General features: G+C 34.2%; 1 protein-coding gene across 1 annotated transcript in view; it reads left to right on the top strand.

The window, feature by feature from the left end:
• The window catches only part of MYO16 (myosin XVI), an 871,975-nt gene that overhangs the window by 645,807 nt on the left and 201,172 nt on the right, over nucleotides 1-24,996 (top strand). Inside the window, exons 26-29 of the mRNA XM_069094125.1 lie at nucleotides 6,674-6,749; nucleotides 11,839-12,014; nucleotides 15,046-15,126; nucleotides 15,388-15,593. Of these exons, the coding sequence (XP_068950226.1) occupies nucleotides 6,674-6,749; nucleotides 11,839-12,014; nucleotides 15,046-15,126; nucleotides 15,388-15,593 (539 nt within the window). The remainder of the gene's footprint in view (nucleotides 1-6,673; nucleotides 6,750-11,838; nucleotides 12,015-15,045; nucleotides 15,127-15,387; nucleotides 15,594-24,996) is intronic.

The raw sequence follows: 24,996 nt of genomic DNA, 5'->3' as shown, positions 1-24,996 counted from the left end.
CTTAAAATCTCCATCGATGTTTTTTAGGGTTTCTGTGAAGAAATGTTTTCATTTTTCAAATTGGAATTTATTTATCTGATTGATTCATATGACCCTGACCACTTCATGCACTATAATTTATATTATTGCAATCAATTTTTAAAAAATAATATGGACTTTTTTGAACCTAGTATATTTTCAACATTACTGAAGTTAAAAAAAAAAAGCTGAGAGTATTTTAAGGATTACAAAGTAATTTACATGCATTATGTCATTCAATCTTTCTGGCTGAGTTGTCTTTTTAAATTGTTATTAGTCTCATTTTTATAGAAGAGGAAGGTTGAGTGACTTACTTATGGACATGGAGCTAGTAAGTATCATATTGAAACCCAAGTTTTTCCTTACTCCATTTCTGTTTCTTTTCACTAAAGCTCACTTCTTTGTAAACTTGCATGGACTTCTCTTAGTTTATACTCATTTTATAGAAATATTTGGTGTATATTTCTAAGTCTGTAGTAAAACTAGACATGAAAAAATATGTAGGAATTATTTCAAAGTTACCAGAGGGTATTTAAACAAATTTTTATAAATGCTTATTGATTTCTTGTAGAAATAAGACAACAGGTATTCTTCTGCAAGGTTTAATAAAAGCTTCAAGGGTATGGGTATTTAAGTTAAGATGTCTGTGATTTCTCTAATATTCTGGGTATTTTTGAAAATTTTATGTCTTTTGTTTTAACATCAAAAACATTTCTGAAAATACCTCCCCTAATTAACCATTGAAATTTAACCTTTCTTTGAAACAAAGAACAGCAGTAAAGTGATGATTCTCTACTATAAAACCTTCTCACAATGGGTATATTCTGCCTTAGAAGTCACTTCTCTGCCAAATATTCTTTACTATTGCTGATTTTGTTTTTTCAATTGCTCAGATCTGGATCTTTCTAGTGATCTTTTCATGGAAATTTTTGTAGCCATTGCATTATTTGTTTGTACTTATTTTATTTAAATATTTATATTTAAATAAATAAATATTTATTTAAAATAAGTATTACTTATACTTATTTTAATCTATATCAATGTGTGTACCTTCCCATGTTTTCTTCTGAATTCCTCATATTTGTTGTGTCTTAGTGCACAATAATATTCTATTGTATCATATTCTATTATATTATGATATTACATATTATAATTTTTTCAGAAACTATCCAATTGATGGGTACCCTCTTTGTTTCCAGAACTTTATGTCCACAGAGACTGCTGTTATGAATGTTTTCCTATACATTGGAATTTTATTTGTTTTTGCCTTCCATGTATAGGTTCAGTAGTGAGATCACTGAGTCAAAGCATGGAAAGAGTCTAGTCACTTTTCCTGCATAATTCCAAATTGATATCTAAAATGGTATGATACTTTAACAACTGTGCATTGATGTTCCACATCTCTGCTAGAACTGATTGTTCCCATTTTTATCATTCCTACTCATTTTCAGGATGTGAAGTAAAAGCTTGGAGGGGGGGTATTTTAATTTGTATTTCTTCAATCATTACTGACTTGGAGAATGCTTTTATAAGGTCATTATTAGTTTACTAAATGTTTTTGAAAACCATTCATATTCTTTGAGAAATTATCTACTGGGTGATGATATTTTAGGAAACCCACAGGATTTCAAGTATTCCCACTGACACATACTAGTTATGTGACCCTGAGTAAGTCGCTTAATTGTTCAGTATTACAAGCAGCTCTCTAAGATTATAAATTACGGAAAAGGTGATGATCTTCAATAATAGAGTGTTTCATTACTGGGAGTTATCTATAACAAAGAAATCTAAGGTCTGGTTTCTTCCCGAAGAAACAAACAAGCAAATAAATAACAGAAATCACTAGACTGCATTGTACTCTCTACCCTTAACTCAACAGAATTTTAACTTTCAACTCTAAAAAGTGCTAAAGAGGGATTTTACTCTAATTCTTGTGTACTGAAAGAGTCCAAAAAAGGAATTTGATTATAGCTTCCCATAAAAACACCTATATGTAAAAATAAAATAAAATAAAGCTCATTTCAGGTCCTAAAAACTTGAATTTGTGATAATTCAAATACAATATACATGAATCTTATTCAGTAAAACTTAAAAATATTTTTTCATCCTTGACATTTCATGGTCATAAATCAGGAGAATCCAATCCCAAATCAGTAGCTTTTGTCAAATCAACTATTCTAGAAATTAAGAATACTTGCAATGAGCCTTAGCAGGTGCTTAATCAATGCTTATTCACTTGAACATCTGTGGGAAGCAAATAATTTTTGTGTACTAAAGGAATTTTATGTTTAGGATGCATTATTGTGTCATTTAAGGATACTGGGAATTGTAATATGATTATTAACTTAGCTACTTTCCCTTCTATGCTCCCATTATATCTTGGTACTGAGAGGTGGGATAGGGTAGTAGATAGAACTGCCAGTAGGTTCAGCAAGATCTCAGCTTGAATCTTGCTTCTACCACATGCTGTTTGCATGCCTTTTATCTTCTTAGAGAGTCACAACATTTCAAGGTCATATACTCCAGAAGAGACTTGCCAATTCACATTGATGGAGGCAGATTCTATGCTGGGGAGTATCACAAACTATGAAATCAGAAGCCCATATCGAAATAATATTAATGCTATTCTTAAAATCAACAAAAGAACATTTTCTTCTAAAATAATCTCTAATCAAAATTTTTATTGTCATGGTCTTACTATTTTAGATCTCAAAAATATTTTCAACATGATATTAAAATCAATGCAGTATCTTTTATTGAAACCAATGCTAACATAATAAAAGTAACATATGATAATCCCTTTATGATCTTTGTGACATCTGTTGTATGAAGGAAGAATGTATGCCAAGAATAATTCATGTAATATGTAACAGCATCCTGTTACAAATATAAGTGATAAGATTATTTAGAAACAGGTGTATATTGTCATTTTTATGAGATATAATGTCATATGCTTTGCAAACATAATGTACATAACTAATTTCACAAATCAGTAATAAAAGGCCTTAATTACATATGCACAACTATATGATACAATTATATTAATTATACTACAATGACAATTAAAGCTATTTGCTATCCTACACAATTCTGGTTAATTTATTTCATTTGTTTTGATATTTTAAATTTAGAAATAAGTTATTTTTAACATGGTGAATGTACACATAGAATAGAAATAAAATATTTCCAATAATATGGTGTCAGAAAAGGTCAGAGTTTGAAAAAGCCTTAGAGAACATCTAGTCCAACTCCTGTAATTTTCCAATGAAGACTATGAAGAACAGAGTAGTTAAATAACTCATTCCAAGTCATCCAGCAACCGTATCCTCCCTGGATTTTGCTCATGTGTGTAATGATGAATAAATATCAAACAGCCTGGCTTTGTCCTGCCAAGCTAATCAACCCTTGGTTTTAGCACACTACTTATTAATCACTCACAGGCCACATGAAGAGGGTAAGAATGTATTTGTTATTTGTGTCTAAGGAGCTTAGCTCTGTAGGGCACAGGATCCTAGATTCAGGTCTGGTTGTGATCTTAGTGGCCATCTGTTCCTGTTCAGAATTTTTAACAGATAAGTAAATTAAGGACCAAAAATTTGCCCAAGGTCACACAGCTAGGAAAGCGATAGAGTTAGGATTTAGACCCAAGTTTCTAACTTCAAATCCAGAAGTCTTTCTCTTAAGCAATGCTGCATCCACTATATTAGTGAGTTGCCAGGTTTGTTTTCAGAATAGGATACTTTGCTTCCTTTAGTTCTCTGGTCATCAACTGTAAACCAGCAATTAGATTGCAAATATGTGGTTTTGATCAGTTTGTCATTGCTGTTATTGTTCAGTTATTTTCAGTCTCTGTCTTTGATACCCCTTTGGGGGTTTTCTTGGCTAAGATAACAGAGTGGTTCATCATTTCCTTGTCTAGCTCATTTTAAAGATGAGGAAACTAAGGCAAATAGGGTTAAGTGACTTGTCTAGAGCACACAGCTAATAAGTATCTGAGGCCAGCTTTGAAATCAGGAAGATAATTTTCCTGATGTCAATCCTGGCAATCTATTCACTATGCCACCTAGCTACGTTGATCATTCATGTTTCAAATGAGAGATCAGTGTAATGCCATTTAAATTCCTCAAAATACATTATTTTCTAATAATAAATTATTAATATGACTTTCACACTAATAAAACATTAGGCTTTTATCAATATACATATTTAAACAAATGGACATCTCATATGTCTGTATATTTGTACATATGTGTGCATACTATTTTCTTCTGAAAGTATTTTGAATATTTGAGTGAAATTTTGGCCTCTTATTACCTAAAGATACTGGAGAGTGTGTATGAAAGTAGTACTTGTATAATAGTTTCTTAGTATGTGACAATAATAGAGCTTACATATTCATCTTAAAAGAAAATTATGGAAAATGCTGATTTAATAAAATACATACTTAAATCAATTAATGAATCAATCATTCAGTAAACATTTATTAATTAAGCATCTATTATATGCCAGTCATAATACTAAAGCACTGGAGAGAGAAAGAAAGGCAAAATAGTCCCTGCTTTTGAGGAACACCAAGAAGTCTGGCAAGAGAATAATATTCAGACAACTATGTGCAAATTAGCTATATGGAGGATAAATAGTAAAAAAGAAACAGAAAACACTCCAATAAGGGGGATCGGAAAAGACTTGACGTAAAAGGTGATATGTAGGTAGAACGTGAAGGAATCCGAGGTAGTAAAGAGGTAGAGATGAAGAGGAAGAACATTCCAGGAATGGGAATAACCAGTGAAATGAATTATAGTCATACAAAATGAGAACATGGTGAAGAATTTGGCTTTCACAGGTTTATTTAATTAATCTAACGTATTCCAACCCCATAAGTACCATAGAAAAGCATAAAAATCCATTTTAAAGACAAATATTGATGACTTTAGAATTATCTCTCATTATGGATATCAGTGATATTCTATTTTCCGCTTCATCAGAAGCGTCTGGTGCTGATGTAAGCAGGACTCGATCTTGACCTTTGGATTGCAAGATTTTATATACTGTTGTTGTTATTGTTGTTTTTCCCTGATCAATAATAAATAGTTCCTTTATTTAGGAAGTCAGTAATCTAAGAAGAGTTATAAAATGTAGATACAAATCATTAAAGTACAAACTAGACTGTGAGTGCTTAGAGGACATGCAAAGTCGTATGAGGCTCCCAAAACTGAAGAGAACATTTGGGGTTAGGGTGAGTGAAGGGAAGCGTTATAAATATCAGCACCTTGAAAATGGCTAATTTAGGATGTAGGAAAAAATGGGACAATAATACACTGTTGGCGGAAATGTGAACTGTTCCAACCATTTTGGAGAGCAATGCAGAATTATGCCCAAAGAGTTATAACACTGTTTATACCTTTTGACCCATAAATACCACTATTAGGTGATTAGAGGAAAAGGAAAAGAACTTATGTATTCTAAAATATTTATGACAGTTCTCTGTGCTGGCAAATAACTAAAAGTTGAGGGCATGCCTGTCAATTGGGAAATGGCTAAACAAATTGTGGTATATGATTGTGATGGAATACTACAGTGCTATAAGAAATGATGAGCTGGTTGATTTTAGGGGAAAATAATGAAAAGATTTGCATGAAATAATGAAGAGTGAAATGAGCAGAACCAAGAAGACATTGTATACAGTACCAGCAATATTGTTTTAAGAACAACTATGGAGGACTATTGTTTTGAGTATTACAGATACTCAAATGAACCATGAAGGACGTAAGAAGGAAGATGCTATCCAACTCCAGAGAACTAATTGATGAATAGAATTATGCATAGTGTGGTTTTACACAAACACATATGCATGCAAGCATGCACACACCCCTGTGTCTAATGGTGGCCCCATCTCTAGTGCAGGGCGGGGAGGGAGGAAGAAAAAATGTGCACAACAGAGAATGAAAGAAAACTCAGAGGGCAAGACAGAAAAACAGGGTAAATTTGAAAACAATGCATAGTATTTACTACATAGTTGGTTTTTTAAAGTAAACAGTCTGAAATTGAAATTGATAGTTTCATACCGCATCTTTTTTTGTATTTTGCTATATACATGGAAGTGGGGTTTTTGTCTTTTTTATATAAATTCAAAATGAATAAATATGAAAAAAATAGAAAATGTCTAATTTAGAATTCCGATAATACAGAATGGACTTGCTAATAGTTATCTGACTTTAAGGAATCAAAGGTACTGTCATCAGGTTTGGATACTCTGGAAATGCCCTTAAATTATTTTGGAGTTTCCATTGGAATTATCACCTTTCATTTCATAGATATAGGGAATCTTTGCTATTTGGTACAGTTTCCCAATAAATTTTTGATATCCCAGCATGAAAGGGGCTACCTGGCAAGGAATCATTACCATTAGTCCTTAAGGTCATGAATCAGAGTAAGGTTTTTCAAGTTAAAATGCAAAGGAATCCATTGTTTAAATATGAAAAAAATATAAAATGAAATGATGATGTATTGATGCATTGTGAACTCTGCAACTTATAGATGCTTTCTTTTTTGTGAATAATTTAAAACTTCAGAAAAGTCAAGTTATTCTTTAAAGAAAATAATCTTCACAGTCATGTTTAATCATTAGTAATTATGCAATTTTCTTTCATTACAGGTAACTTATGAAGCTGTTGGAGCAATTGAAAAAAATAAAGACTCCCTTTCACAAAATCTCCTATTTGTAATGAAAAGTAAGGCTTTTGAAAATACTCTTATAATGCCATCATTCCTTATTTCTCTAACCCTGAACAAAATTTTATAAAATATGCCACCAACCAAAGAATAATTGAAACATAGTTTGCATTTTAATGCCCTGAATAATAATGGCCTGGCTCTTGGAGCACTATACATTGGTTACAATTTAATTTGAAGTCCTGTAGAAACCATAATTTAACTAAGCTTTTAGCAGATAGAAATGTAAAACACCTTTATATAACATTAGTGATATGAATATAAAAAAGCTTTTCTGTAAAGACTAATGAAGATGAATCAGGCTTCCCAAGTTATTTAGGCTGCAGTAGGGTGAATTTCATTACTTAAGATGGTTCTGGAGTGCAGCTTTGAATAGTGTTTTATTCTTATATATTTCTTAGTTACTCAGTAGCAAACAAGGTACACTGAGGGGAAGAATCCTATCATTTCATATCCCTACACACGTTGTGAGCATTATTTTGAGCTTATCCTTCTCCAGTTAGTAATGTTTTCGTTAATAGCAGCTCTGCAGTGATTCAGATTTTTCTAGTAACTGTTTTTAATTAGCTAAATTAAATTAAATTAAATTAAAAGGGCCTCTTTCTTACCTATTGTTGTACATGAAGTGAGAAGGGACTGTTTTCTTTATGGAAATGATATTGTGCTCACCTCTTACAATTCATTTAAAACTCCTTTCCACCCAAATGGAGGACACCCATACAGTAGTGTAGAAAGGGAGAAAGGGAGGTCACATTACCTTTTAAACTCAACACTACAGAAACAACATATTTACCCTTATAAACGGGCCATGATATTTGCTGTGGCAGATAATATAGTTATTGCTGCATTTTAAAAGCTTAGGCTATTGACAAAAATATGAACCTATTGTTATAAAGAGTACAATGAAAGAAATGAAAAAAATTGATCTCAGAATATATTCTCATTGATTATCACTTTAAAGATATTCAAGTTCTCATTTGTTTGAACTTTCTTTTATAATGTTCTTTTGACAATAATATTTTATGAAGGCCTAATGTATAAAATGTACATCAAGGGTATTGTTTTTCAAAGAATTAGAGTGACTTTTTTTCTTGCTCATTGAGTTCTTGTGACTATAGAAAGCAAATTTAGCAGGGAAATATAATCTCCAGTGAAATTGAAACCCCACTTATCTTAATAGAGTCTGATATTTATAGCCATTCTTTTCAATGAACTTACAATGAAGTTTTAAGAAGGAACAAGAAAACATTGTTTTTATGATAAATTTATTACTTCTTGAGTCTTTGGAATAAATGGAACAAAGGGGAAAAACATCCTTAGATCTTTAGGCTTTATCATATAAGCAAATATTTAACAAATATGTTTAAGGAAGATAGGATGTCCTTTGCTTCTCCAAAAACTTTTTAAAGGTCCCCTTTTGAATAACGTTTAGACAGCATAGTCTGTCATACAACCTGATATCACTCTACCTTTAGCCGCCTTATCTCAAAGAACTTTCCTGATACATAGTAAGTGTTTAATAAATGGCTCCAAAGATTCTACCCTTCAGCTAAACCAAACCAATAGCTCTGTCAATATTTCTCACTTCTGTATCATTGCATGCACCTCTTTCTATGGCTATTATATCCTTCTTACTTTATTATTCATTGAATTTCTATCATAATGCATGATCTTAAGAATCATGGCCTAAGCTTTTCCTTCCTCTCCTTCCCAGTTTTTTTATTCTTTTGTTCTAACATGTCAGAACTTGGTCATACTTCAGAACAAAGCTCCAATGAATTTTCATCATAGAGCCTCCCTTTTCTGTTGTAATTCTTCCTCACTGAGGCTTCTCATAATTCTTGGTTTAGTCCTTCCTTATTCATTTATCAGGTATTATTTCATATTATTTGGAATATATGTCACCTGTCCTTAATATGAAGTATCTTACTTCCTTACACGTATCCATGAGGGAAAAGGCAAATATTTCCCATTTGGTTCCATGGAAAAAGGATGGAAAAAGCCAGTCCATGTTTGTTTGTTTCCTTTAGAATGCTAATATGTAAGGAGCTGAGGTGAGTGGGAAACTCATACTAAAGCAAGAACTTTGAACCAGGGTGTCAGTATTTGATCTGGAAGCCAAGTGCAGAGAACACCAGGAAGCTGACCCTCTAAGTATCTCAATATGAATCCCTAAAGCTTCTCAATTTTTATGACAGACACTTGCATTCCTTTCTTAGACTGGTACTAATGTGCTAGCATGACTGGGAACAAGGTTCACCATGCTTCTTCCTGATTTCAGCAACCTTTGCTGTTGGACCATGGGTGTAGACATACTTTTATAAAATGTGAGTTCTCATGAGTTTAATTGAATTGTGTAATTCAAAATGAGTGTGCATAATTAGATAAAGTGTCAGAGGACAATTAATTCATTTGGATACAATAGGATGTTAATAAGGTCAAGATTATAAGTTCATTCTCCATATTGATGGACTAATTATCTTTTCTGTGTTCCATCGACATGGTCAGCCCCCTTGATCACAGGCAGCTTTCTTTCCAATGTTTGCATTTAGTTGAAAAGGATACAATTGAGAGTGTATGGACACATAAACAAAAGTCATTGCAACTTCTGAAAATTATGTGAAGCTTATACTTTTTATTATAGATATAATTATGTTTAACTTCATAAATGAAGATTTATAATTATATCATTTAAGTAAATTTAACTTGATATATGAAGGATAAAATTTTATCATAAATATATGTCATAATCAATAAACACCTAATTGTGGGAGAGCCCTTATTTAGAGCTGCCATGGATAAAATGTAGAGATAACCATAGACATATAATCCTTTTGCAATAGAAGTTCACGGAAACCAGCACCATTAATATATGTTTGAAGAAGTCCTATGTTGGAGCGGCTAGGCTGTGCAGTGAATAGAGCAGTGGCCCTGGAGTCAGGAGGAATTGAGTTCAAATCCGGCCTCAGACACTTAACACAACACTAGCCATGTGACCTTGGGCAAGTCACTTAACCCCAATTGCCCTGCATTGCCCCCCAAAAAAAGCAAAAAAAAAAGTGCTATGTAAATTTACATTTTGTCATTTAATATCAGAGGGAAATTATTTTGACTGACAGAAAACATGATAGCCAGAATTTAGATTATATTACTACACAGAAAGTTGTTCAAAGCACTTAGCATTCAACTTCATTAGGCTCTGAGTCCTTGGAAAGCAGGGACTGTCTTTTTCTTTTCTTTGTTTTCCCAGAACTTAGCACAAGTTTTAAACATTCAATGTTCCCTTCAATACCAAGAAAAGATGCTTTATCTTCAGACCAGTAATATTTTTTTTCCAGTTTGGAGAATAAATTCCTGAGGCATCATGATGATAGAATTTTTCACATGTATGTATTTAGTGGCCCTTTCCAGGCCCATACCAAGATTCCTAACTTTTATCTCTTTCAAAATTTGGTGGAAGAGTTCTCATACATGAAGAGTAGAAAGAATGCTAGTTTTGGTGTCAGATCTATGCTCAAAGCCACTTTACCAACATAATCTCTTTAGGCCACTATTTGTTCATCCATAAGTGAGAGAGTTGGACTAGATGGTCTCTTATGATCTTTATGCAGGATTGATAATGTTTTACAGAAGAAAGGTAGAATCAGCCAAGTGTATGTTTCAGAACTTTCTTTTTTGAATCACCATGGAATTATTGCTGGGAAGACCTTAAAGGCCATCTATATCAATCATATCTTTTTACACATTACAAAATTGAAGTTTAGAGAGATCAAATGATGTGTCCAAAACTACATGGGAAGTAAATAGTAGTGATTTAACCACAAATGTTCTGACTCCCAATTCAGAAACTATTTTTTTTCTTTTTTTAATATTTGTGGTTTTATTTCCTTTTTAATATTTGTGTAATTTTTTTAAATTGAGATATTATTCATGTACTTTCTATTCTTTCTTTGCATTTTCCTACCCAATAGCATAAGTGCAATTGCTATATATAGAGCTGATCTATTCATTCAACTACAATACACATTAAAGGATAAAATTGCTTAGTTATTTTGGTTTGCAACAAACATCATCTAACAATGTTCAATTGTATTAGCTCTGTGGAGTCTTTCTTTAGAGCTAGAAAATAGAGGAACTTTAAAATTATGGCTGCACTGATTTGCACCCATGAAGGATCACTAAAACCCAACCTTAAAATAAGATATTAAACTGTTCTCCTATTGAAAACATATAAGTAAATAACATGCTCAAGTTTATAAATAAAGTAAGCATCCATTCATTCACACTCTAGGTCCTCCAAGAAGCAGGGAAGTAACAATATGTTCCCAGACCTAGAAAGATTTATATGTTAGTCCTTTTTCTTTTTTGTTTTTATAAAGGGCCCTTGGCTTTTCCTAAAGGAGTATTTTTTTCTGCCACTACTACAGAAAAGAGTCACTTCTCTTTAACTATAACTAACTCTGGAAATCACTAGACCTGATGGATAATATCACTTCTCTCCTTGAATGACAACACAGTCTAGACAAAAGAGAACAGGGTTGAGAATGACTGAAAGAATGGTTGTTGGCAGATACTGTACCAGGTGGCTTGGTCCAGTGATGCTCCATAAGAATGAAAGACACAGGTAGGCACTCTTTAGTCTAGCCAGCTAACCTTCCCAGCCCAGAATCCAAGAAATAAGAAGCAGGGATCAAGAACCTAAGTCAAAAGCCTAGAGAACATATGAAAGACATGAAATGAAATGAAATTGAAGTGAAATGAAATGAAATGAAAGACAACATTGGCAGCCAGAATGGATCATGATGCTAAGCTGAAGGCTCTGTGAGATAGATAGAAGGTTCCTATAGACCTTTTGTAAATGTCTCCGAATATAGATAGGTTTGGGCCCACTGGATGATCATAATAATATATGTCTGTGGTCGGAAAATGAGGAATTGTAGACTAAGACAACATCTGACATGGAATATTTGAGTTGAACCTATCTCAAAGTTTCTTTCAGTGACGTAGGTATATAAATTGGGGAATAAATTTAAGAGTGACATAAAATATTTCTACCTCTACTTACCTGTACACTTATTTATCTTCCAGCAAGTGAAAACATAGTGATCAATCAGTTGTTCCAGTCCAAATTGACCCAGACAGGATCCCTCATATCTCCATATCCTTCCTTCAAAGTTCGATGGTCCAGATCTAACATGCTCAATAAAAAAATGTCAGCTGCCTCAGTAACCAGTGAAACAAAGAAATATCTGGAACTCAGCAAGGTAAGAATTATTTTGTGACTATTCTTCCTATATTAATAGATTTGTCTTAGTAGCCTTATTATTTCTTTCAGCCATCTCTACCTCTTTAGGATGTAAATGGAGGGAGACAATGGCTATATACAAGAGAGTCATTGAAAAAAATTGGAGAAAGAAGGTATGAAATCTACTTTCTCCCCAAGACAATACAGTAGAGTGAAAATTCAATAGCAAGTACAATATTAATAATTTTATTGGTTGTCTGTGCAACATCCTATTTATGTTTCATCTCTATGGCTGTCTTTTTGATGAATGGGAAGTAACTTCAGGGACAGTCGGCTTAGAGGGATAAACACAGCTTCCTTATTCTGTTGACATTAATCACTTCAGAGGTTTTTGGTCTCCAAACAATAAATTGTAGGTTCTTGTACAGACAGACATGGTGTATTTTTCATGGACTGGAGCTTTTATATTTTTAGTTTATTTTGAAGGTATTTATGTTTTCCTTCAACTTTATTTTGATTTTATATTTGTTCCATTCAAGAATATATCTCCATATATTCTGCCTATTTAGTAGAACAAAATGGAACCATAAATAGAATTGAGAATTGACCAATATTGGTGAAGCAATCTAGAGGTTTTGGGGTTTTTTTTGGGGGGGGGGGATTCAGTGTCTTAATGTTTCTTTCTTCCCCTTGATTGTCTCTGCCAAAACTATAAAAAGACAGGAAACTATAATTGGGAAGATATCCAGCATGATCAATTAATAGAAATGTTGTCCTATACCTAGTTGGAATGCATTTTGCTGTACTTATAGAAATAAGAGCTTAGTTGCATTTTAGACTAGTGTCAGAAAAATTATATGGCACTGGACATGGAGAAAAAATTATTTTTTCAGAGCATAGTGCATTCAGAAAGACTTAAGAATGAAAATTCATTCATATACATATATATATATATATATATACATATTGATGCTGATAAGAACTTTTTAGTAAATCTAGTCCTTGGAAAATGGTGGCTTCCGTAAGCAAGAAAAGGCATCATTTTGTTTTTCTCTGTCTCTTTTGGTCCCTCTTGAACCTTTTATTTTCATTACAATGAAAAACTCAGCAGCCAAGTTATTTTATTATATTAAAAAAAACATTATTTGTTAAAAGGACAAAATGGAATGTTACAGATGTAATGGGAATGTAAATTTGTAAGATCTTCCCTGCCCCTAGGCTAAAGTGCCCCTGGAGCATGGGGTGGGAGGCTTGTTTTTCAGTAGATACTTTTTGATTGGCCAGTGGGTCCAAAAGGTTGTTACATTCTCTGAGCCAGGAGAAGGCTATATAAGCCCTGATGTGCAGCTTTGTTTTGGGGCTCACTTTGAGAAGTGTTCTGTGATTTGATCTGGATTCTGGGAAGCCGTTGTCCAGAGCCCCCGGCTTTGAAAAACCCAGATGTTGAAACCCAGATGTTGATTTGGTATGGATGTAATGTTTGGACAGTTTGGAAAGCTGTCTACTTGATCTGTTTCTGTCTCGATAATTCTGCCTGTATACTTTGAAGTTCAGGGTGCTGACCTTTTTTCCCTGAACGAGGTAAATGATATATGTTTGACTGATTAAAGTAAGCTTGTTAACCCATTTTGAGTTGCTTTCCTTTATCAAAGCAGATCCAAGAACCTGTGGTGGTAGCAAACCCTGAGGACACTTGGGGTGCTTGCTGCTACAACAGATTGCATTATTTTCTTCATATCTAAATGCAATCCACTAGCCTTTTCCTAACCCAAATTTCCCAGAAGCTAAATCAATCCGAGGAACTGCTCTGTTCCAGTAAGAAATTAGACCAAATGGTATAATTTGAAGAGATGGTATTCGCTTAGTAGGGACTTTTTTACCCTTCTCTCATACTGTTCCTTGAGCATTCGATACCTTCATTCTTATATCTCTTTCCTAAGAAGTCTTCTAATCCTGGATGCCTCAGTCACTGTGACACAATGCAACACTATCATCTTGCACACTTGTCATTTGATACACACCTATAGTACAGTTTTTATACAGATTGCTTTTATTCCTGACCTCCTTATCACATTTGTCTGAAAAGTATAATTCATTAGGGCAATTTGACTTTTTTTTGTTCCTCAACGAAATTAATCTGTTATTGTTGTAATGGAAATAGTTCAAAATTGGTGCAAAGAGTTTGTTGTCATTGTTTTAATCTCTACTCTCACCCCAACTAGAGCAGTAAAGTTAATTGTCTTCTTACTTTTTTAGATTGAGGTTTTTAGATCTCCAGGTGTGATAGACCAAATCTGTTGCACCTGGGTAATTTACTGAATTATAATGTTAAATTAGACAACCAATTTACTATTAGATGAGATGTAATTAATTGTCCCTGTGTCCTTCTTTTGCTTAATATAATTTTCCTTACATTAATTTCAAAGCCTTTATTCCTTCTAAATCTGTTAAATTTAGCTACATATGGGAATGTCTTTTTTCACTTAACATAACATGGTGTTTGTTATTATGTTACATCCATAGAAATAAATGAATTTGTTGTCATTCATCAGAAGACAAGTGATATATATGTGTATTCTATGAGTTTAAAAAACATAACTATAAAGACATCAAATAGAACATCTACTTAGCTACTGATTATAGTTAAATTTAGATATATAGTAATATACCATCTATATTTAGATATATAAAATGCTTCTTTAGGCATGGCTAGGTGGCACAGTGGATAGAGCACCAACCCTGGGGTCAGGAGGACCTAAGTTCAAATCCAGCCTCAGACATTTAATATTTACTAGCCATGTGATACTGGGCAAGTCACTTAACCCCAACTGCCCTGCCCTCCCCCATCAAAAAAAATTTATTTACATAGTCACTAGGTCATTTTCCCCAATATATATTAAAATTGCTGAAAATGCTCAGGTTCTGATTTCAGAATTTATGCTATAAGTCTGTATTTGCCTACAAGGGATTTTGTGGATGATATGGAGGTGTTATTTTTCTCAAATTCAGATAAAATGTTTATCATGTGCTTTCTTTTTTTCTCCTTGCAGCTGTTTAAAAAGAAAGGAACTTCTATATTTCTGCAGAAACTAGAAAGGAGAGGTCCAGTCACAGTGGCATCACAACTCAGGGTCAGTGTTATTTTTTTAAGGTTTTTACATGTTATAAAAACAGAATTTAACTATATGAGGGTTTTGATTACTGTGTTAGTGTTTTTTCTACCATTTAGCTCATAAAATTAACTTAGATATTCACATTAACCTTTAAAACAAAAATAGTGCCCAGTAAGTATGAGAGAAATAAAATGAACATGCAAAGTTTCACTATAAACTGCATTCTTGTCAATCAATGTGTTCCTCTGAGAATCAACTAGATTTTACTTTTCTCCATAGAAATCTCTCATGGATATCATTGGGAAGCTTCAGAAGGGCACACCACATTTTATTCATTGCATCAAACCCAATAACTCTAAGCTGCCAGATACCTTTGATAATTTTTATGTGTCTGCTCAGCTACAATATATCGGGGTCTTAGAGATGGTGAAGATCATTCGGTATGGATACCCAGTCCGCCTCTCCTTCAATGATTTCTTGTCAAGGTAAAGTTTTTTTAGCTAGATAAAAGCTTGTTTTACCTATGGTACAGAGCATGCTGTGATATTCTGCAAGAACCATCAGAGAGTGTTTTGCTAATATTGTTCTTTATGATGAGATCTCAAATCATTTTTTTCAAGAGAAACCTATTTCACTGGGCACAGATTACCATATTTTAAATGGAGAGAACCATGTCCAAAGAGCTAAAAGACCTTATTAAAGCTCCCTACCTACTCAAACCCCAAAACTTGTAGAAATTAAATATAAAATTCATTCAATAGATATTTAATGAGCTTTATGCTGTATTAGATATTGAAGGGAATGTAAAGATTTTTCACACACGCACACACATATACACGCACCATAATTCAAGATAGAATAAGGTAGCTTAGAGAATCGCAAAAAAAGTGGTTGTATAGTTCAAGGGAGAATAAGACTAGTTATGGAATCAGGGAAATATTCATGAAAGAAGAAACATTCAAAATAGACTTTGAAGAATGCATAGAATTTATTTGTGGTGTGTTTATTTAAAAATGTCATTTCTTTTATTTACATGTAAAAAATAACTTTAAAAATTTTTGAACTTTGGATCCTCCCTCCCATCTTCCCTCTTTCCTCGTTAAGAAGGCAAGCAATTGGATATAAATTAATATATGTGTAGTCATGTAAAACATATTTCAATATTAAATCATGTTATGGGAAAAAACATGAACAAAAAACAGGAAAAATAAAGAAACTAAAAATATATATGCTTCTAACTGCATCCAAATTTTATAGTTCTTTCTCTGAATGTGGATAGCATTTTTCATGAGACCTTCAATATTATCTTAGATTATTGTATTTTTGAGAATAACTAAGTCATTCATAGTTGATCATTGTACAATATTGATGTTACTATATACAGTATTCTCCTGGTTCTGCTCACTTCACTTTGCATCAGTTCATGTAAGTCTTCCTAGGGTTTTCTGAAAGTACCATGCTCATCATTTCTTATAGCACAGTAGAATAGTCCATCACAATCATATACCACAACTTATTCAGACAATTCATTCCCCATTTGATGAGAATCCTTGCAATTTCCACTTCTTTGCCATCACAAAGTGAGCTGCTATAAACATTTTAGAACACATAAGTTTTTCCTTTTCCCCTAATCATCTTTGGAAATAGACCAAAGAAAGGTATTGTTGGGTCAAAGGGTAGAGGCAGTTTAATAATCCTTTGACCAAAATTCCAGATTGTTGGATTAGTTCACAATTCAACCAACAATGAATTAGGGTCCCAAATGTTTTTGTTTTCTTACAAACCCTCCAACAATTGCCACATTCAATCATTTTAGCCAATGTAGTAAGTTTGAAATAATATTTCAAGATTGTTTTAATTTGCATTTCTCTAATCAATAATGATTTAGAGCATAAGTTGTTTTGATTTCTTCATTGGAAAGTTGCTTTTTCATATCCCTTGCCATATAGCAATTGAGGAATGCATTATATTCTCATAGATTTGATAAAGTTTATTATATATTTGATATGAGACCTTTATCTGAGAAACTGTCTATACTTTTTTCCCCAATCTTCTTCATTTATCATAATTTCTTGTTTAACTATAGGTCCTTTTCCTTCTTTTAAATCTCTTTGGGATATAGACATTTTAATTGAATGCACAGGGTTTGGATAGACAAAGATAAGGAAGGATGCTATTTATAGATGCTTATATGTGCAAATTGCCCAATAGGAATCATCACACCCTGAAGCAAACAATATCATAAGCTGCTCCCTTTCCCTGAAAACAAGAGTCCATAGTCATTCTCCAGGTTGTCTTTCGATCCACATTATTCTCAACTATGATACTGTGTAAAGGGATGAGTGTGAATAAAGACAAAGAAGTTGAAAATCCAAGGCTGTATTTGAGAGTCAGCTTATTGTAGTGGGAAGGAGTTTGCAAGATCTGTGTTTGAATCCTTACCAACTGAGTGAACATGAACAAGTCACTCAAACTCTTTGTCTAACGTTCCTCATTTGCAAAATGCAGATACAAACCCATGTGAAAGCTATCTTACAAAATCCTTGTCAAGATTAAATGAGAGGGGGGCGGCCAGGTAGCACAGCGGGGGCGGCCAGGTAGCACAGCGGGGGCGGCCAGGTAGCACAGCGAGTAAGAGCACCGGCTCCAAAAGACCTGGAGATCGAATCCCGGGCTCAGACACTTAGCACCCACCCAGAAACACCTGGCCGTGTAACCTTGAGCAAGTTACTTAACCCCAATTGCTTAGGGGCGGCCAGGTGGCTCAGCGAAAGAGCACCGGTTCCAGTGTTGGGATGACCTGGATCAAATCTGGGCTCAGATACTCAACACCACACCCAGAGATAACTGGCCGTGTAACCTTGAGCAAGTTACTTAACCCAGATTGCTTTAATAAAAAAGATTAAATGAGAGGGGCGGCCAGGTAGCACAGCAAGTAAGAGCACCGGCTCCAGTGTCAGGATGACGTGTGGATCGAATCCGGGTTCAGACACATTACCCACCCAGAAACACCTGGCCTTGGAACCTTGAGCAAGTTACTTAACCCCAATTGCTTAGGGGCAGCCAGGTGGCTCAGCAAGTAAGAGCACCGGCTACAGTGTCGGGTTGACCTGGGGATCAAATCCAGGCTCAGATACTTGGCACCACACCCAGAAATAACTGGCCCTGTAACCTTGAACAAGTTACTTAACCCCAATTGCTTTAAAAAACAAACAAAAAAAAAAGATTTAGTGAGAATACTGGTAATGCACTTTGTGAACTTGAAAAGTAGAAAAACTACAATAACAATGAATCTATCATGACTAGAGAGTAGGGGACAAGACTATTGGTAGTGTGTAAAAATGTGATAGAGGGAAATGTACAATGTATAATTTTGAAAATGAATTGGATATTTATAGCAGTATAGGAGTTCTCTTTGTTGTGGCAAATAACTGGAAATTGCAGGGATCCCCATCAATTGTGGTGTATGGTTGTGATGGAATACTACTGTGCTATAAGAAATGTTGAGCTGAAGGCTCTTAGAAAGGCATGGAAAGACTTGCACAAAATGGTAAAGAGTGAAGTGAGCAGAACCGAGAGAACATTATATACAGTAACAGCAATATTGTTTTTAAAATGGCTGAACCAATAAATCATTTTGACTATTTAAATATCCAGATTGACTATATGGACATATGAAGAAAGATGCTATCTGCATCTAGAGAAAAAAATGACAAATAGAAGTATACATAGAATAATTATATATATATATATGTATATATAGTGTATGTATATATAGATATACATATATACATACAAAATACAGATATAAATGTACCTATTGGTGTCTAATGGGAGCCACCTCTAGGGTAGGATAGGAGGGGAAGGAAAGAAAATAAAGGGGGAAAAAGAAATTTACATGATAACTTTATTATGTATTTAAAAGGAATAACAAGTTGTACACAACAAATTTGCAGTTTCATGAACAATCATCGTTTTTATTATATTTTGCTATGGATATGCTTGTTTCATTTCAAAAACTAAAAACAATATACATTTTTTTAATTCAAAAAATAAAAAGTGCCCACAAGGTACAATGCAAAGGAGGGGACAGTAGGAGAGGGATGAGGAACATCAACCATAGGTGTGAGTATATTGCAGACCATGTTGGCCAAAGTGGGCCAGCACCCACTTCCCAGGCTCTCCATATACCTATTGATGTGACTTGAAGGTTTTTTTTTATCAGAAAAGTATCATGATCAAAGTGATACACAGGCAGTGATGAAAATGATGACTTGGAAAGGGGACAGAATGAAAGGAAGGAAGATGAGGAAGGAGACTCTTAAAAATATCTAGACTGGAGTCGTGTAGAAGCTGCAATGATTGGTTGCAATGGAAGTAGACAGGGATAAGATGAATGCAAACAATATTGCAAATGTATGAATGAAGAGCACAGAGCAACTGATTGCATTTAAGAGGCCAAAGGAGTCAAAATTGATTCAGGTCTTCAATGGCAGTGACTAAGATAAATGTTGGCATCTTTATTAGAAATAAGGAAGTCAGGGTGGGACTTATCAGCCCCAAGGGTCTTATATGAGAAAGAAGATCAGTTCAGTTTGGAAGATTTGAAACTTGAATAGATAGAATGAATTAAAATTATACAATAGTCTTAGTAGTTTTCTTCTATTTTTAAGAAAATAATAAAGTTATAGAACACATCTTGGCTTAATTTTTTTAATAAATATTTTTATTGATTTAGAATGTAAAAGGTCATCACATTGGAGGGTTCATTTTTTCTCACGTATTGTTTTAAATTAAGTTCTATTAGATAGATTAGTGTGCTTATTCAATTGTTGTCAATAATAGGGAATTTGCTACACCGTAGTAATTTGGCCACACTTAAAGCTGTTCACACAATTTATTCAACAAGCATTACCTTTAGAAGTTTATATTGAACACTTACTTAGTGTGCAATATATTTGATTCAGTGCTAATCACACACTAAGAAACTGGATGAATTCCAAAGGGTGCTTTTTGACCTGGGCAGAATTTATTCCAATATTTCAAAGATCTTATACATTTTGTGAAGCATTTTTAACTACATTGACAATTCTGCTAGAACTACTAAATTTTACACCAGATTATAAATCATTCACAAAAGGAATTTAGGCATTCTAAGGACATTATTACTGTCTTTTAATGGTTAGAGAAATATATACTCCTTAGGTCACTCTGGCCTCATTCTAGCTATTCCTATCACCATCATTGATTCAGGTAAAAGGAATGGGACTATGCTACCCAGTGTAAGGGTCATTTTGTATTTTTTTTTTGTCTAATCAGTTGCTGTAGCATCCCTGCACCCCCAACAAATCATCACTAAGTGCTCAGCATTTCAAATAGTATTCTTCCTTCCTTAGCTAGTCTGATATTTGACCAATAGATATAGTAATTCTCTTGATCCAGCCTCAAAGCATCTTTACATTTGAAGAATCTACCAGAGCACAGTGCTAGCATAGCCTTTGAAAACCCCAGATCATCGTTAGGCTCCACATAAAATTAGTTCATCTAAATTGATTGTCTAAGTCATATATACATACAATAAAGAATTGGAATGCTTTAAAATACCAATGCAGACAAATTGCAAAACTGTTTAATGTACCATGGTTTGTAATGTGATGGTTTTTAAAATATGGATCATTCTTCTTATTAAATAGAATCAAATGTTAAATATCTTGAAAAATTACACCTCTTCCTATTTTCTTGTAAAATTTCATGTGGCAGAGATACCAAAGCTTTTTTAAGTAAAAAAAAATGTTGAACTATTTATTATTTAATCAAACCACTAGGAAAATATGACAGCCTTGAAACACTGAACAGGAAGGCTATGTTAATTGCAATCAGTAAGAAGTTGGATATCAAAACTTTTATTGTGTATTTGGAAATTCTGAATGAGAGTAAATTTCTTAAATATCATTTCATATTTCTTACATTGCTATAAAAGATTTTGGATATTCTCTGCTAAGGAGAAGCACCTGATTCTTATTTAATGAATCAATTATAAGGAATTTAGTTGAGGTATTTCTAGGTATTCAAGGAAGAAAAAATAGGAGGAGGGGAAAAGTCAAGAAAATAACATCTGCAAATAACATAATGGGAAGAGAAAGATATGAGGAAGAAAATAGCTCCATAGAAGGTTGATTAAAATAAGAGAATTCATTTAAGGCTTTACACAAAGTTGATCCAAACTGACAGTTGTATCACACATTACTCCCCCTCCAACATTTTGTTTTGGACAAGCTGGACTACTTGCTGTTACCTGAATTCAACCTGCCATTACCTGCCTTAGTGCATTTCTGCAGATTGTCTCCCATGACTGAAATTCACTCCTTCCTTATATCTGGCTTTCAGAATCCTTCTCTTCCTGCAAGGCTCAAATCACATGTCACTACCTGCACGAAACCTTCTTGTTAACATGAAATGAAATTATCCTTTCCTTTCTCATTTTTATTAAGTACTTTGTCACTATAAGAGGTTATATAGTTTAGTCTTTGTGGACAGAATGTTGGACTTGGAGTTAGGCAGACCTGAGATTAAATCCTCTCTTTGACACTTACTATCTGTGTGATCAATGAAAATGACGTTAAAGTGGCTGCGTTACCATCTGCTTTGGCACCACATCCTATGGACCATGGAACCTTTCTGTCTGACTTGCAGCTGACACATCCTCTATGTGTTTTCTCTCCCATTAGAATGTGCACTCCTTGACAGCAAGAACAGTTTCCACTTTTCAGGTTGTATCCTCAACACTTCACACAGTGTTTGTTCATCATAATCACATTTTTTCTCATCCCTTTATTCACTCATGTAACTTCTTTGACCCTTAGTTTTCTCACTTGTAAATAGGGATAATAACCTCACTAGTACTTATCTCACTGATTATCCCATTAGGGTGTAAGTTATTTGAAGGCGGAGATAATTGTCTTTTGCCTCTCTTTTACTTCCCTAGCACTTCTCATTGTGTCTGGCACCTATCTATATAAAGGTCTTTACAAGCCTTACAATGCCATCTACATGTTGGTTATTTTTATTCCCATTTCCCAGATGAGGTAACTGAAACACAGATTAGTTAAGTGAATTTCCTAAGGAATCACATAGTAAATAACAGAGCCAAGAATTAAATCCAGTTATCTGTAATCTGTGATATAAGACCAAATGGGTCAAATGCAAAATAGATACCCCTACCCTCCCCAAAGTAGAAGGTATAGCAAAAGTCTTAGTGCAGTTTCAAGTTATCAAAGCTCAGGGGAATAATTGAGGTTCCTATCAGTTACCTACAACCAAAACTTCTCTTGTGCTTGTTCCTTTCTCCCCACTCTCATTGCACCCTTCTCATCTATCCTAGATAATCATAATAGCCACTTGGAGTGTCTCTGTATCTTCATGATCTTCCCACACTCACTTCCCAATCCACCCCATCACATGAATGTAAATAAAATCTTTGAATATTCTGATCACTTTACTCATCTATAGAAAAACCTTCACTGGCTCCTTGCTACCTAATGAATTAAGGATGAACTCATTATGGCATTCAAAGCCATCTTTAATAGAGCTCCAACTTACCATTCCAGCACTATTTGATAATATTCCCCTTTGTGTTCCAAATTAGCTGGGTGGCTCACTATTCTCTGTTCTCCTATCTCCTTATAATTGCTTGTTCTAGCCCCCACGCTTGATAGTTGGGACACCAAAAATTTATGCAAAATGAGTCGTTAGACTATCATGTTTCTATCTAAGGCCCAACAAAATTCTCTGGCATTTTTTGTGAGTTACTGAATTATTTTCATTTTTTCATATTCAACGAACATGTATCAAATAGAGTGCTGTGCTTAGAATCAGAAAGACTCATCTTCCTGAGTTCAAATCTGTCCTCAGACATTTATTTTCTATTTAACCCTGGGCAGTCACTTAAGCCTTTTTAAACTTAATTTTCCCATCTGGAAAATGAGCTGAAGTAAGAAATGCTGAACCACTCCTGTACCTTTGCAGAGAAAACCCCAAATGAGGTCACTAAGAGTCAGAAAAGATTGGACAACTGAACAACAAATATGTCGGGCACTATGCTAGGCACTGGGGATACAAACTCTGAAAAAACAAATAAATAAACAACTATTCTTTCCCTTGAGAGGTTTACATTCTATACAGAGATAAGCAAATAGATTATGTAATAAAAACATACAAAGTGATTTTATAAAAAATGGATCAGTAGTTAATTGCTATGGGAATCAGGAAAAGTCTCTTGGAGGAGATGATCCTTGAGGTGAGTCTTGAAGGAATCTGACAGTTCTGAAAGGTAGAGGTGAGGTGAATGAAATTCTAACATGGGATATGTCTTGTGTAAAGAAAAAGAAATGGGTGGCTAGGTGGTGCAGTGAATAGAGCACCAGCCCTGTAGTCAGGAGGACCTGAGTTTAAATCTAGCTTCAGACACTTGACACACAAAAAACTAGCTGTGTGACCTTGGGCAGGTCACTTAACCCCAATTGTTCTGCAAAAAAAAAAGAAATGATGTGGGCAATGTTACATATGAGAAACAGCACTTATACATTGTCACCCAGCAGTCCATTCCCTTTCAGTCCATGATCCCTTTTATTTTCTTCCCCCATACCAATAGGGTTTCACCTTTCCTTGGAAAGAGCGGTCTGTGAGGTAATTCTCCATCCTTAACACCACAATTTCCTATGTATCCGGAGGCTCATCCCATGCCTGTCTTTTATTCAGAAAGGTAGTTATGCTTTGGGTGGGATGAAAATAACTCTATAGAGAGGGTTACAGTTTAATGACATGACCTTGTTTGGGGAAGAAGAAGAAAAAAACACTGAAGGAACAGCTCAGTAATAGTACTAAAGGCTGTAGTATTATGCTTGGCATGGGGAGGAATTATGATCAGCTTTCTCGGATTGTGATTGGATGAAATCCCTATTAGAAACAAGTCTGAGTCATTTAGCTTTTTAAATGACACAATTGTTAGTGAAAGGTCATGCCATCGAATTAAATTGGGTGTGAGGGGAGGGAGCAAAGAAGATACATTTTAGTTCTTAAGTTAAAACTAATAGGCAACAGCGCCCAGTATACAAGGCAGTCCCTAAGAATCATAGAACTATGTTGAAATCTTCTACAAGTTTAGGTTGTTATGTAGAAATGATGCCAGTTACTGTCAATGGATCTTTAATAAAAATTTGAATTAATAAGGTCAGAAGCTATTAAATACTGTAAAAACAGACAGCCCAGATATAATTGGCAAAAGATAAATGTGATTCCAGGAGGATTTGCCAAGTGTAACTGCAGTGTCTCTGCTGAACCTGCCTGCAGCATTGGCTCCTTTTCTGAAGCTTTACAAAAAGTGGGAGGAAAGCCTATCTGTAGCTTCTCTGTGAAATGTAAAACTGGAAACAGAGGGTAAGCAATAACTTGTATAATTCTTCTATAAATTAAACAAAAAACATCCCAATTCCATATTGATTAATTGATTGTGGACCATGGATCCTCCATGAGTTAGCTTGATTTCTTCCAATGGAATCTTGCAAAATATTATGGGAGGTCAAAAGGTTTAAGGCAAGAAGTGACTGGTATTTGTCTTACCAAACTGCTATGCTTCCTAATTTCTGCTATGCCAAGTGAAATGTTCCCTAATGTCAGTGAGCAGCCAATCAAAATGTTAATAAGAGGGGAGGCTAGGTGGTGCAGTGAATAGAGCAACGGCCCTGGAGTCAGGAGGACCTGAATTCAAATCTGTCCTCAGACATTTAACACTTACTAGCCGTGTGACCTTGGGCAAGTCACTTAACCCCAATTGCCCTCCAAAAAGCAAAAATATACATATATATGTGTATGTGTATATATATATATATA

The sequence above is a fragment of the Petaurus breviceps genome, unplaced genomic scaffold (assembly GCF_028583685.1).
Source record: "Petaurus breviceps papuanus isolate PSGF00001 unplaced genomic scaffold, PetGlider_PUasm1.0 214, whole genome shotgun sequence".
In the NCBI taxonomy this organism is placed as follows: Eukaryota; Metazoa; Chordata; class Mammalia; order Diprotodontia; family Petauridae; genus Petaurus; species Petaurus breviceps.
This window is presented reverse-complemented; position numbering and strand designations above follow the sequence as displayed.